The following is a 16752-nucleotide window of genomic DNA, read 5'->3' on the forward strand; positions in this document are numbered from 1 at the left end:
GGTTCACAAACCATAAGTTCAAACTTCAAACTTCAAACTTCATAACCAATGACCATTGAACTTAGTAACTGTTGGTGTAAATAAGTATTCACAATTTACACTTTACTTAAGTTCACTTAGGTCAATGCATTATTTTATTATTTATTAGGTTGACACTTAGGAGTTTGCGTACTCATATGAGTTGTCATGTTGACAACACAGTTATTCACACTCTTAATTAAGCACATGATGTCTACAACATAATTTTACGTGACACACCTTTGTAAGCTTATCCTCTCGTCATCGCATTAACTCCTGTGCTTAATGGAGGATAATCCACACTTGGTGGACATGTGCTTAGTTGTGAGACTTATCATATTGCTAACTCCTAGATATTCTAGAAGCATTCCAGAGGCCTTTATATTCAGGCACTCCTAGTGTGTATGTACATGCAATTACATCAATTCATTTTGATATTGTTATTCTAATCATACTTTGGTCCATTCTGTGCTTGTGCTTGAGTTCCTTGATCTTGGGTGATTTCGTCCCAAGGCAAATTCTTACATGGTATCAAAGCTATACCAAATTCTTACAGTAACATGCTCATAGTAAGTTATAACATTAATAACATTTAAGTTTTAAACATAATGATAATGATAAATAAAAAATATAAATCATACATAGTAGCATGTAAGTCAACCATTGACTATAAAGTATCAAATGACAAAGATGAAAGATTCAATATTCATTGTTTAGATTATAAATAGGATATCCGATATATCATAAGATCAAGATGCGCATGATTACAATGAGCAGAGTAGCATGAAACAGTGAAATGAGATAATGTATCATGGTCATATCAAAGTGGGTACAATCTACAAAATGTCAATAATGAGAATGCAAGAGTGGCAACTCTCTAATCATCCCCTAAACCGAAGTCCTTGTCACTAAAAGTACTAGGGTAAGATAATATAAAAAACTATAAAAAATTGACTTTTCAACATGGGCGTTGGACCCACCCCATGCATCACCTGGAAGCAACCAGCGTGCATCTGTGCCAGCACCTATGCACCCATTGAGTGGGGCATTGCTCCGGCAGCGTTGGCGGTGCGCGACATACCCGCACCCAGTACTAGGGTAAGATGATATAAAAAACTATAAAAATTTGACTTTTCAACATGGGTGTTGGACCCACCCCATGCATCACCTGGAAGCAACCAGCGTACATCTGTGCCAACACCTATGCACCCATTGAGTGGGGCGCTGCTCTGGCAGCATTAGCAGTGCGCGACATACCCACACCCAATGCGTCAAGGTTTTACCCCAAGTGCACACACCCAAGTAACACTAATTATTATTGTACATTTGAATCATATTATGATAACACAATGGTGTTGAATGTATACCTTTTATTGAGAAGAATATAAATGTAACTATACCATGTAGTTGAGTCATTGAACTATAATATCCAAAGCTAGTCAGGTCGAAGTTGACTATCATTATGTTCATGAACACATGGACTTGAGGTTTATAGAGAGCATAGATTAATGATGATTTCACTAGTGCATTATCCCAATATGATTTGTTTAATTAGATCATGTGATTCTTGGTTGCTTATTAGTGATATTGAGAAACTTTAGTGGATGTAGTGTAATGTTTTAATGTTTAGCACTTATGCATGATAATAAAATGTTCATCGTGTGTATCATTATGTTAAGTAAAATCATCATTTTTGTTTCAAAAAAAAATTATCATGTTCATTAGCATTTATATCTTGTCCTCCGGAGTTCCTTGGCTAGGTGTTACAAATGTATTCATCCTCTAAAATAGAAAACATTTGTTGTCATTGCCTTAAAAGAAATCAGGTTAAATGTAAGAGATTCGTGCACTTGGACCTTACTTAAGGTGAGAGAAGACCACAAGGTGTTGAGAGCAAGAGACCACCAACCGATCTTCACGGATCATAGAGAAAAAGGGATGAAGAAGATAATAAGAAACACTTAAGAAAATGCAGCTATGCTATTCCCAGGTCAGAGCCCTTCACAAAAATGAAGTGAGAGTCAAGGTGTCACTCAAAGTCGTAGTTGACAAGGATTAAAACACTTTCATGACAAGAAAATAAATAAAGGCAGCATGAGAAGAAATAGCAAGGCACCTACCGCTACAAGATGAAGCATATGTGGACTATGTCGATCAAATAGAAAAATAATCATACAACCACCACCATAGGAAAGAGGAGAAAGAGAGTCCACAAGGTCATTACCAAAATCTTACAAAATTAACATTTGATGTGTTGAACAACTACTGCTCAAAGTAGAGCCAAGCATAAACTTCAAGACAAAGAGACAACAAGAAAGATTTTGAGGGAAAATTGAGCATGGACAACATTGAGGTACAATCAGAACATACAAGAGTGTAACGGACACACCGGACCAAATGAATTAGCACTGGCCAACCAAATTTCAATCGCTAAGGTTGCATCAGGAAATAAAGATGGTGGCTCCCCAAGTAAGTATGAAAGTATAGAGGCAAAAAATCTCATAATTTGAAGGATCTTATACAACACTATTAGACTTGTGAAACAATTTGGACTGTAAATGGGCAAGATGATAAATCAATTCTGCTATGATCTCAAATCATCTTGTGAGGTATAGCTATTGACTAGTAAATAGTAATTGATCAAGCCTCCCAAAATGCATGGGAAAGAAAAGAAATGATATTCCAAGAAGAATTTAAGTCAATTCATGGTGATAATGAGATACCAGCAAAAATTTAAAATACAAAACAAGGGAAGCATCAAAAGATACAACCTTGTAACCATAGACTTCAGCAATTATATAAAACTCAAAAAAGAACCAGTCGATCATATCAAGAATTGATGAATCATCAAAGGTCAAAGCTCCTGTCATTAAGGAAAAAAATGAAGCGTCAGCCTCTTCCAACTTAGAAGCCTACAATTAAGCAATAGTCATAGAAGGCAAAGATAAAATGGCCTTGGATGGTAAAACAATTGAAGGAAGATTGGAGTTAAGATGACAATGCTGACAATAAATGAGGACTAATATAAGAGCTACAAGGATGTGCTCTAAATGATGAAAGAACTGAAGGTGTTGAAATAATCAACAAAGAAATAAATGATCCATGGTGAACTAAAGGATACAAAAGGTTACCATCCAAGAAATAAGTTTGTGAGGTTTGTCAGATTATGGGTCATTCAATAAAGGAATTCCCAAACACTTTGACGACTAGGAGTACACAAGTACTCTTTATTCGAAGAAAGAAGTCCACTCCATCAAAGCCACAAAATGCCTCTCTTAGTGGTTATCACAATCAAAGGGGGTGGAAACAAATACAATACAATGCAAAAGGACATCCAGTCATACAACGTTGATAGTGCAACAAATGAAGACACTTTGAGACTACTAGAACAAGAACAAAAAAATGCAATCATCGCGCAAATGGGGTGGAATTGGAGACCATGAAGACATTGAATGCCCACAATAAATTGTCAACATCAACTTGATTCACATTGAAAAAAAATTGAACTGTTGGCCATTACTCATGCCCAAGAATCACATGACGATTAGCTGATGAGTTGCAATGTCCCTTGTAGAGCCACTTAGATTTTGCCTTCAATCTGATAGATGCGGATATCAACTATGGCACAGGACCAGTATAGAAATCTATTATATCGCCTTTGATTTACTTGAAGAAACAGTTCCAACTTAAATAGTAGTTTGACTATTGATCACTTATATACGAATAGTAAGGGAAAATGAAATTTCTATCAATGTCATGCTTCTTATATGAATGCTGAAGTTCTGTTTGGAATAATTAAGTTTGATATTATTACCAGTTTGAACATGAAATATTGATAAGAATAAGCAATCACTATTTCAGTTTCTACATATGACTTTATGATCATGTGTTCAGTGTATGAGAGGCTATGCCTCAATCAGATAGCTGTTTGTGACTAGATATTTATACTCTTGCTCTAATCCTCGATGTTGTGTCTTGACAATGCTTTGTTAAACCAAAGGCAAGAAGCCTATATATATTGATAGATAATAAAATTTGAAAACAAGGCTCTTGAAAGCCAGATAAGTGCCTTTCCCTACCTTGATTAAGAAGCCAAAATTGCATGCCATGACTTAGGAACTATATTTGACTACACCCCAAATCAGGGTCGTCAACAATAGTCCTATCTGCCTAGTGATTGTAAAATTAATCTTCTGAATCACAACAAAAGTAAAACATATACTCATCAAAAATAGTGCTTCCTCGTATGCCACCTGCTACACTAGTGAATTGTTGGAGGTCCTCCCAAAACTTGGCTTGGTTTTATCATTAGCAGTTTTACTATCATAACCGTCCTTTTCAAGCTCCCTCTACATTTATTTCACTGCAATGGTCGTCCGTTGAGACAACATTTCTTCAAGCCTTCCAAGACACCATGCATGTCGTTGAAGGAACTTGTATTTCTGTTGTCGATAAAATCTATATTGTAGCCGACAGGTATAATAGTATCCAAATGGGCGCGTGACACTTGAGTCACGCCTTCGAGAAGGTATATGTACACCGTCCGAGATGGACTTTGGATCATCATTGTAATCATTGTATTCGGATTGTAATCATTGAGTGCATATATGAATAAAGTATCTATTATGTGTTGTATCGTGCTATACTACATGTGCTAAGTTTCTTTACCCTGTACGGTGAACATTTGGCGCCGTTGCCAGGGATAAAGAGTTGGGACAAATTGCAGAGATGATGCAATCAGCTCTAGAGCTTCAGATGGAAGCAGAAGTAGAACTAAATGTTAGGAAAGAGCAAATTTACAAGCTACAGGCAGAGCTGAACAAGTTGAGGGCATGGACAGCCACTACGCCTGGGACACATCCCTCTATTTAGTATTTATGCATTGATGTATTTTGTTATTTTGAGTTCTATTGTATTGCCGTCCGGAGACGACTTTTCTCTTGGGGGGGATGATGTTGTCGGTAAAATTTATATTGTAGCCGACGGGTCGAATAGTATCTGAACGGGCGCGTGACGCTTGAGTCACCCCTTCGAGAAGCTATATGTACACCATCCAAGATGGACTTTGGATCATCATTGTAATCATTGTATTCGGATTGTAATCATTGAGTGCATATATGAACAAAGTATTTGTTCTGTGTTGTATCGTGCTATACTACATGTGTTAAGTTTCTTTACCTTGTACGGTAAACAATCTCTAGAGCATTTGATTGGATATCCTATGCATTCAATGAATGCCCATACTCTATTTCAAAATTTCCAGATTGATGAAATATGTTGTGAAATTTGCATTAGGCTCACTGTTGACAGTAAGACTGATATGGCTCAATGTTGACTATAAGAACCAATATGGCTCACTGTTGTGCCTAAATATTAACTTTGTGCTTATGCATCCTTCAATCTGTAATGGGGCAGGTTGATACCCATTGTTACTCATTTGTCTAAGGCCTCTTGAGTGCTGCCACAATAAAATAAGTATACAAAACAAATTTCCATGCCCCCTTGGTGCAACTAGAACCTCCTTTAGTATCATAACCATCCTTTTCAACCTCCCTCTACATTTATTTCACTACAATGGTAGTCCGTTGAGACAAAATTTCTTCAAGCCTTCCAAGACACTATGCATGTCGTTGAAAGCACTTGTATCTCTGTTGTCGGTAAAATCTATATTGTAGCCAACGGGTAGAATATTATCCGAATGGGCGCGTGATGCTTGAGTCACCCCTTCGAGAAGGTATATGTAAACCATCCGAGATGGACTTTGGATCATCATTGTAATCATTGTATTCGGATTGTAATCATTGAGTGCATATATGAATAAAGTATCTATTCTGTGTTGTATCGTGCTATACTACATGTGCTAAGTTTCTTTACCCTGTACGGTAAACATTTGGTGCCATTGCCGGGGAGAAAGAGGTGGGAGAAATTGCAGAGATGATGCAATCAGCTCTAGAGCTTCAGATGGAAGCGAAAGCAGAACTAAATGTTAGGAAAGAGCAAGTTTACAAAGCTACGAGCAGAGCTGAATGAGTTGAGGCCACTGACGGCCACTACGCCAGGGACACATCCCTCTGTTTAGTATTTATGCATTGATGTATTTTGTTATTTTGAGTTTTGTTGTATTGTCGTCTGGAGACGACTTTTCTCTTGGGGGGGATGATGTTGTCGGTAAAATCTATATTGTAGCTGACAGGTCGAATAGTATCTGAACAGGCGCATGACACTTGAGTCACCCCTTCGGGAAGCTATATGTACACCATCCGAGATGGACTTTGGATCATCATTGTAATCATTGTATTCAGATTGTAATCATTGAGTGCATATATGAATAAAGTATTTGTTCTGTGTTGTATCGTGCTATACTACATGTGTTAAGTTTCTTTACCTTGTATGGTAAACAATCTCTGGAGCATTTGATTGGATATCCTACGCATTCAATGAATGCCCATACTCTGTTTCAAAATTTCTAGATTGATGAAATATGTTGTGAAATTTGCATCAGGCTCACTGTTGACTGTAAGACTGATATGGCTCACTGTTGACTATAAGAACCAATATGGCTCACTGTTGTGCCTAAATATTAACTTTGTGCTTATGCATCCTTCAATCTATAATGGGGCAGGTTGATACCCACTCTTACTCATCTGTCTAAGGCCTCTTGAGTGCTGCCACAATAGAATAAGTATACAAAACAAATTTCCATGCCCCCTTGGTGCAACTAGAACCTCCTTTAGTAGCCAAAAAATGCGCATAGAGGAGTTGTATCTCTTCTAGCATGTCCCTTAATTGTTTACCGTATGGGGTAAATAGATTAATACATACAGACAATAGGCAAGAACATGTAACAGCAGTACTCCTTTTATTATTCGCATATATGCTGAAGCGATTACATAGTGCTTACAATGATGATTACAACCTTGATCCAAAGTCCATTCCAGACGGTATACATATACCATTCCGAAGGGGTGACTCAACCGTCGCGCCCATTCAGATACTAGTCTACCTATCGCCTATTTTATAACTTTACCGACAACATTAATCACATATCTAACTTAATAATGTGATTAACTAATCCATCTGAACTGTTAATTCTATTCCTTAACAACTAAAATCTTACGTTTTAAAAATTTAATGCAAATGTGTTGATTGATATGCTTATCTTCTTCTTGGATAGCAGTGAGTATGAGATGACCTCCTGCCTTAGATAAACTCGTTTCATTCTTCTCTTGGACAGCAATTTTATTACAAACTAAGTTAAGATAAGAAATGTCCTAGGATTGCCATTCCTTGGACAATTACTATATTTCTTGTTCATTTTGCTTAGAGATTGTTCATGAGACAATTCTCATGATTTCGCTCGTGCTCTTCTAAGATCAGTTTTGGGGCATGACATTGGTTGACTTTATATAGGGATTGAATGGGAATATTAAAAAATTGCAATACTAATCTCCACAATATGCTTAATAGAAGCCCTTGGCTTCACTTGGATTGGATTGGATTGGCAAGCATGGCACACTGAGGTCTAACAGATCCATGTGAATTTCAGTGTTTTGGGAAAAATCTATTAATTGAAATCCTGATGAATTGGCAAGCATGGCACACCAAGGTCTAACAGATCCATGTGAATTTAAGCAATTTGGGAAAGAGCTTTTAATTGAAAAACTTGATGAAAATTGATTCATTTCTCTAGCCATTGAGAAGAGAATGATACAGATTGTCTTGACACAAACAGACTGGTAATTTCAAATAAACAAATAAATGAAAACTGCAGAAAATTGTCCAATCCACTACACTGACAAATTTGAACATGTTTTACACTCACAAGTAGACAAAAGTCACCATCCACACACAAATAGAAAGAATTCACAAGAGAGAAAATTACAAGAAAATAAATACTGCAGTACATAAAAGAACAACATAGTAGGCTAAAGAAAAAGATGAGGAGCAGGACATTCCATTAGGAAGAAAGGCACAAATAAACACAGACAAGAAGAATTGACAAAATGAGGTAAGAATGCACCACACGGGTTCAAGGTGAAAATGAGAAACTATAGAAATTCTGAAATATAGAAACTGATCATTATGGGATACAATAAAATTATAAATACCAGTTTGTAGTAAAAATATACAAACTTTGGTCACATGACAGTGTAAATATGCATCAGGCTAAATATTTTAGGAATTAAATTAGTATGGTACGTTTGCTAAGAGTTGCAGCCAAGGTATTAATAATGGAGCAAGTCAACCAAAAGCTATATAAAATAAAAGCTCTGCAAAAGATAACGGTGTCCAACGAAAAAATATAACAGCATATCTCTACGCTTCAAACAGCACAAGAAATTGCAAAAATGTGCAAAACCTGTGTTGGTCAATGTGTGACAGACAGAATGAAAAGAACGATTTTCTATACAATGTACATAAGAGCAGATAATCTAAACCAAATAATGAAAAGGTCCTAGATGAAGAGGAACATTCGGGGAATACACTTCAAATTACAATTGTACTAAACAAATACATGAATAAGAGTTCCTCTATGCTACATATAAATCTAGTCCTCAGAAACTGTGGGAATGGGGTACTTTTTTTATATTCGAGTTTCCTGATAACTAAGTGAAGAACCATAGAACAATGGATGCAATATACTAAGAGATAGCATATATCAAGCAAAGGAAATGCTGAATCTAACTTGCTAGTCATTTATAACTAACCGAATTTTGTGCTCCCAACACACATGCACAACAGAACAAAAATATTCCAAGCAAATGTGAAAGAGTTAACTACAAATCAAAAACAACTTGACAACTTACAAGTTAGACCTAATCAATGCATAAGTGAATCACAGTGAGAATCATTCAAGAGAATATCACTATGTCAGAAGATTTTTGAAAACTTATAAACTTCACTAATACTAGCCACCACAAAAACAATCGAGTCAATTATGTATGGCACAACTGCAGATTAACAGATACCAAAACTTAAAAGAGATAGATGATGAAAGGTATAAATAAAAAGTTGACAGACCAGTTTGATATACAATATATCACAGGCTATTGTGCAAATTAAAAAGACAACTTAAATAAAGACTAGAAATAGTTCATGTAGAGCCACTAAAGCTCAGACATGAATCAAAAGATCAAAGTTCTCAAGCAATGTTTAAAAGTTGATTGAAATTGAAATGATATAGCTTATAAGAAAACAGTTCTCCGGAAATCTAACATGGTATGAGTTGAACAATGTGCAGAAATTACAAAGGTGCAGGTACCCCACACAATAGGTGCATTTAATCAAAAAACTAAAAGAAATAAAAGTTAATGAAGAGACAATTAGCTTAGGAAAATGGCAAAAATTACCTTAACGTAAACTTATGATTACAATTGAGTTACTACATGGTGTAATGTTTTTATGAGGTAAGAGCAGTGCCCAACATATACAACCTTGATGAGATATCTTATAATTGACTTATATTTTATTTTATTCTCAAAATACTGACTAGTCTTTGTATATTTTTCTCTTCTGAATTTGTCATTACTGTAACAAAATGGCCCGTTCCAATCATACCTTTTCTTTAGCGATCTCTGCGGCTTCTGTTTTTCCACTCATTGAATTAGCTGTCTGTGTACTTGAGCTAGTCTCTACTTGTTGCTGAAGAGTAGAATATGTAGCCCTTACAGTATCAAGAAGGAACCTATCTCCACCATGCCTTGCTATGAATGACACAGCCACTGGACAATTATCATGCTGTCCTAAGGGTATACTTGCCTGTCGATTTAGGTAAATACAAACACAATTTAGTAGCAAATATTTTCCTCACAACATAATACACAGTGTTCAATCACGGAAAGATAATAACCAACACCATCTGTGCTCATTACTTAAAACAAGCAAAGGATGAGAGTTTATTAGTGAATCTACTAAATAATTTGATTCGACTCTTAAATAAAGAAGCTCAGCTGTCTCCTAGAATAATCTTTACTGAACTATTTAATACACTAAAGATTTGTGTAAAAAAAAAAAAAAAGTAAAAAGCAAGAATATGTTTAATATTTTTTATGATACCTGACAGCATCCAGACATGCCAGCAATACATAACAGAGTGAAAGCTCTCGTTTGGAAGTCCTCCAAGAAGTTGACTTTCATATTGAGCTTAGGAGGGGGATCTGCGGTTGTAGGAATAACTAATACTCCATCATCCTGTGAATGTGATACACAATAGAACAGAGAACTGTTTTTCATAAAGTTGCAACTAGAAGCCAAACAATTTAAAGTTGTTCCACAAATCAAATAAAGAACAATGTTATCATGATATGCCCTGAAATGCCTAGATTTGTCTCTTGTAAAAATGATCAGTTTATTGAGCTGTATTGCTAAAGATGGTAATTCATCCATGCAGTAAACCAGTAAAGGATATCACCTGCTATCTGCTGCCAGATAACACATGGACAACAATAAAAAATACATGCATGGGATATCTGACTGGAAATTGATGCCGTCAAGAATTGCATATAATATGCATAAATGTGATGTGTGAAGGTTGACTGCAATCAGAAGAGCTGAATATCCAGTCACTATCAGTGAGCAGACGGTCACATTTATGCTACAGACAATTAAGCATGTTCCCCATGCATTCAAACTTCAAACCAACAGAAGTAAAATTCACCTGCTTAATTAGCTAATCAGATTTCCATAGCACAAAAGTGCAGTCTTATATATTCTAGTAAGCATGAGTAATCATATCTTGTAGCTATGAAAAAATCACAAAAATGCATGCATGGGATATCTGACTGGATATCTATGCTAGCAAAAAGTGCATATAGGTAGGCATATATGTGATATGTTGATTGAAATCAGTAGAGCTGAAACTCAAGTCACTATCACGGAGCAGAGAGTCACATTTATGTTGCACATAATCATCCTCCTGTAGTAATTTTTGCATATCTAATGACCTAATTAAACTTCCATAAACACAAAAGTGCATTCTGATAAAATGGTAGCAAGCATGATTAATCAAATTTGTAGCTATGAAACATAAATACCTTTAAAAGAGAATTTAGAGCTAAACGTGCTTCTTCCCTAACCCTCAAGGAAAGATCAATATTTTCATCATCTGTGTGTATATCTAGAGCGGCACGTATACGACCAGATATGCCAGGTCCAAAATCAGGCTTCACCGATTTGATCCATTCTTCATGATTCTTTTTGAACTCGTACCTGCAAATTTTAACTTCTAATCAATGAATCACGGACATTCAGACATCCAGAAAATTAAAAGGAACAGTGATTTAGAACATGAGTGAAATCAATAAACATGAATCAAATAACCAAGTTGAAAAGTTCATGCAGCTGCACTAGTTACAACAAGTTGAGTTAAAGAACACAGAAAATTAAATGGAAATGGCCACATAAAGCCTATATATATCGTGCACACACATTTATATATAAAGATAACAATAACACAATACCAAATTTTTTTTATACTGGAATCAAAAGAAAATTATCTCTTATGAATTATTTATATATAGAAAGTTTTGTAGTATCTATTATGTATACCATTTTTATACCCAAATTTGCATCAGATACACTAGATACAGGCACAATTTTGGGAATTCTTGACTTTTGTGCCTTTTCTTATTTGTTAGTAACTTAGTATCCTCTTTGTAAAGAAACCATTTGGTTTTGTTTTTTTTGAAATGTTACAAGACGCAGAATTGCCTTGGACTTCACAAGCTTGACTTCTGACTCAGACTAGGACTTGGTTTCCAGACTCGGAAAACTGAGAAAACCATGAAATATACTTTTAAGGATTCAAAACTTGTTTCAAACAACCTCTAAAAAAACTTCAGAAACATAATAATTTAATCAGATAGCAGTTACTTTGATTATATACACAAACATACATCAGTCACATAAATATAAAAAAGAATTCAATTTTTAGCTCAGGGAAACAACATTGGTAGATAAAATATAAAAAAGAATTCAATTTTTAGCTCAGGGAAACAACATTGGCAGATATATAAGTTTGAAATTGTAAAGAATGTCAAACGTATATGAACCTCATGGATCATGAAATCTATGGAATCAAAATTAATATCAAACCTAAAAATATAAGTCTGTCTCAAAGGAGCCTACTATTCATCCCAATATAATGGTAAATCCTACACTAGTGTCTACGATAGGTCCTAGATGATGATCTAGCCATGATATTTGCTTGTGTCTCAGTGACTAATATTTATATTCCAGAGAAGGATTGCAAGTTTAATTGTCAAGCTCATTAACAATAAGGACCCAGTATATATAAAATACAAGTTGTCTTCCAGTTTGCCTTTAACTAGGAAAATGATAGATAGGATCGCTCTACAAGTTGAATGTTCAGGGCATGATGGTAACATTTTGCCATTGTTAAAAAGGCATTTCTTCCCAACAAGGACTTAACTAGTATTCAGCAATGATTGTAGCATGCAAACTTTAGGAACTGACTATGCAGCCATGCAAAATGCACCCCATACATCTAAGCACATCCCATGATGTGTACCTTTATAGATGTATAAGGTGTACTTTATATGGGCTTCAAATCTGTTTCCTCAACTTTGCCTATGGCAAGTCTTGTATGCTAAACAAGTTGTCCATTCTATGAAACAAGATGATCCTTGATTGTAGCTTTGACTGTTAAATGAAGATATTTGCAATAGCGGTTATGTATTTTGTAGATTTATTATCATGCTTCATCATTGGTCTATTACTTGGTGTAGCCTCGTAAATTGTATCTGCATACAATTTCTTGCTCACCTACACCTCATCTTAATGTTCCTGCCCTTCTATGCCCAACATGCTTGATCCGACTCAATTTCAATATTAATTATGGCTTCCTCTCTACATTATAGATCCCAGGTCACTATTTTTGCCTACATCAGAAAGAGCATGTCCTCTTGGGCGGCCATCCCCACAATCGGGCCTAAATTCAAATCATATAACGATTAGCTTGCACAAGCAATAAATTTAAGCCCGTGTTGGCTTACTCTGAAAATAAAACCCCAAAATGGTTGGTAGAAGTGTAAAAGCGAGTAACCCTTCCTCATTTTGGCCTCCACACACAATCATTCAATTGCATTCTCAAACATACACTGAAGTCCTCAAGAGCAATAGATCAAGCATCCAAGTTGTTGAAAACGAGAAATAATTTTCAGATCTATGCATTCAAGGTGGCATCCAAGATCTGCATCTCCTAAAGTCAACATCAACATCTTCATGAACATTTTGACACATAGAAGGACAACGAAGGTATAAGCATTCATTCTTGAGATCTAGACTTTGCTACATAACAACACACTTTCAATTACATCTCGTTTTCAGGGTTAATTCCAAAACTGGGGTTTGACCTAGGCAAACCACTTTCTACCCATCAATTTCTCACTTTTCTGTGTGCAAGAAATGGTGGTGTATGCACATAGAAAGGTAGAAACTAAGCATCACAAAAGTTGTAGAACTCCTGTAGTTGGATCTAAAACTGCTAGAAGCAGGACATCCCACATGGCCGTGTCCCAACAATGAGTCACCTGAGGCGGCCCTGTCCCCCTAATTCTGGTTGAACGCATATTACAAGTCAGTCGTCATCTTTCCATTTTGTCATTCATGCTGAACATCATCGTTTCAGCAAATTTTGCCCTAGATCTTGCCTTCATCTTCCACAATTGCATACTTATATTTCAAACCATCATAAAAGACCACTAATTCACCTTTTGCCCAAGCATCTTGAACCAAGTGTATCATTCTCCTTCCAACAAGACATGTATGGGGAAATAGGCCTAACAGTACTGGTTTGCATGTAAGACTAGCAAACCCTATTTACCCACATTACACATGGCTAGAATTATAGATGGGATGGGGTTTGACACCCTCAACAAGATTGAAGGGGCCCCATTTTTATTTTTATTTCTTTTTTTTTGTCAATTTACAATTGCTTTTGGTCATTTATGACATTAATGAAATTTCTTTGGGTGATTCCTTCTTAAACTCAAAAAAAACACATTCCAATTGTTGTACATGACAATGATAATTGATTAGAACTTTGGTGTTATCATGGACTATGGGGGTAATCCTACCCTTCCACGCATAACAAGCAATTGTCATGAGACCCCATTACATTTAACTGCCTAAACAATATATTTTCGACTCCAACCTCAATAACAGGGACAAACACATCACAAATATATCTAGGATATATTTCCTAGCAACTAATAGTCTAGCAATAAGGTAAGAGTGACTTTCATGATAATCCTAAATTCAATACCTATAGGGTTGCTTCCCCACTCATTATGCAGCCAAGTGATCAAGCAAGGCCCACAAACACAAATTTAGTTGCAATATTTAGGTCACTTTTGAAATAACAGAACAAGCAATGTGTTTACATTGAAAATTGTAAATTGTTGACAATTGTAAATCAAGAACTTACAAGGAAAACATGTAACAAAAAGAATTGTCAATTGAAAAAGAGCCTAGAGGTTGAGAAACAAAAGGTAGTGGATTTTCTTGGTAATAATTCAAAAATCCTCCTCCATACTAACATATAGGAGAGGTGATTTTGCGAGCTTTTTGATTTACCTTCCCTTATGACTATTCATAAATATCAACAAATTTATCTTAACAAAACAACTTTTAATGGTAAGTTGTGGTCAAAATGATGATTTGATTAATAATATACTCCCACGTAGTGATAGAACCAACAAAAATCAAAATCTTAACAAATAAATAATCCATCATAATTTGGCAGCTGGTTAAACAGTTTCCTAAGTTCAAGTTTACGTTATAGTACTTCCATTGCATGGTGTTTTCAATCACACATAAGCAAAAGCATACATATTACTTTGGGGAATAGATCAAAAGATTGCAAACAAAAACATTATCAGTTGTCATCCTTAATGAGAATGGGAAGATTCTCAAAACTGCATCTTACCAGCCCTAGAGTAGATGTCTAGCTTTTCACAGAACCAGGAGCTTCTAGATACCATACTCTAAAGTTATTAAAAAAAAACAACAATATCATGCAAAATTAAGTATTGCAAGAATACTTATAACTTCTGTCCTTTTGATCTATAGCCAAGTTTTTCTAGATAGAACAGGGGGGCATACTTTTAACTGTATCCTTGACTATAGACATTGGCCCACAAAGAATAACTTGGCTAATAATGCAGTTGTTATTATAACATTGTGTTGTTTCTACAACACTTTCAACAGTACATATTTCCTGGCAGTCACCATCATGAATATAGCAATGCATTTTTAACTTTTAAATCCAAACTGGGCTATGAGACAGATCACAAAATTTCAAACCAGGCTATTCAATTGCCCTGAAACATAAGGTTCAAGGGCATGCCAAAAGATATGTTTCATTTGATCTGCATTAGGCTTTACAGACACTCTTCCAAAAGTTAAATACAAACATCACAAAACAAGCAATCAAGCATACCCACTATACCTTTGACGAAGCCGGAGTGCATTCCACAGTGCTTTCAAAGCAGAAATCCCTACTTCACCGTTTCTGCCCTCTTCACTCTGAAAATATTTCAGGCTAGGAACTTTATCGGCAATATATTTTCCAAGACTCATGTGATTAAGAACTTGTCCTGGCCATAGTTAAGAAAAGATAATGTAAGAATGCCAGGGTTTTGTGTTTACTCCAATTAGACACATTTCCTATTTCTATTCGAGAAAGAAAATTCCTCCAACAGATGTTCCTACCAATACAAACAATTGCATGAAAACATAACTACATACGTCCAAATAATTTTTCTATTGACTGAACAATTATATTCACAGTCCGATCACTAGGGCTCTTTGTAAGCTGAAAGCAATCATCTGCTATTATAACACGCCTCGGTTTCCTGTATTCCATAAATGGCAATTGTAATAGTGTATGACCAACACGTCTCAGAATATCTGGATCCCTTGCAAACCAACCTGCACCAGATGATACATCAGAAATGCAGTGCATACAGAGGATAGCTCCATTAAGCTTTTGATAATAATAGGTATTATGAAGTACAGAAAATAAGCAATTATTAAAACAAGAAATTACTTGTTAGTTTGTTAGTATCTACAATTTGTAATGAGGGATAAAAGTTAAAGCGTTAGATTGACAAACATAATCCAGAAAATTCAATCTGTCCTACTTAATAACTTAGGGATCCTTGAATGCGGCTAATTTCAAATCGTGGTTAAAATATTTAAAATGGAAATTTTATGTGTCTCACGTTTTCCTCACTTTGATGTGCAACTTTTAATTGTTTATTTGCAGCTATTCTGGGTTTACAATGTTCCAATTAAATCTGCCTTCTATTAGTCTCTTCCTTAAACCTTGAATTTTTCTAAGCAGTTGCAAGAAATGAGAAACAGGAAAAACAACAGCAATGTCAATGTGATGGGAAACAGAATAGGAAGGTGTCTCCATGAAACAAACTTTTCAAGTATTCACCATACAAAAATGAGTATCAAGACGTAAACATGACCATCAAGACACAAAAGTTCACATATCCAACAAATTATTGCACATTAAAACAGTGCAATAAGACCTTACCATTTCTGTAAAAATTTAGACCTTCAAAATTTAGTCTATGTTCCTGGGACATCCATACGCAGCCATGTGTCCATCTCTATTGCTGTCCCAGAACATGGAAACAGATCCTAACCATCCCCTGTCCTCTAGGGAAATCGAGAATGTGTCTCCTTTTATACTGATTTCCT

General features: G+C 35.6%; 1 protein-coding gene across 3 annotated transcripts in view; it reads right to left on the reverse strand.

Moving 5' to 3' along the window:
- TOC64-III (translocon at the outer membrane of chloroplasts 64-III) overlaps positions 1-16752 on the reverse strand; it is a 165902-nt gene that overhangs the window by 32312 nt on the left and 116838 nt on the right. For all 3 annotated transcript variants that reach the window (XM_089797109.1, XM_089797111.1, XM_089797110.1), the window contains 5 exons: positions 15787-15969; positions 15488-15635; positions 11052-11226; positions 10075-10209; positions 9577-9777 (listed from right to left, as the gene is read on the reverse strand). In XM_089797109.1, the coding sequence (XP_089653235.1) occupies positions 9577-9777; positions 10075-10209; positions 11052-11226; positions 15488-15635; positions 15787-15969 (842 nt within the window). The remainder of the gene's footprint in view (positions 1-9576; positions 9778-10074; positions 10210-11051; positions 11227-15487; positions 15636-15786; positions 15970-16752) is intronic.

Source organism: Cupressus sempervirens, chromosome 8 (genome assembly GCF_028749045.1).
Source record: "Cupressus sempervirens isolate cs-2001-9-10 chromosome 8, ASM2874904v1, whole genome shotgun sequence".
Lineage (NCBI taxonomy): Eukaryota > Viridiplantae > Streptophyta > Pinopsida > Cupressales > Cupressaceae > Cupressus > Cupressus sempervirens.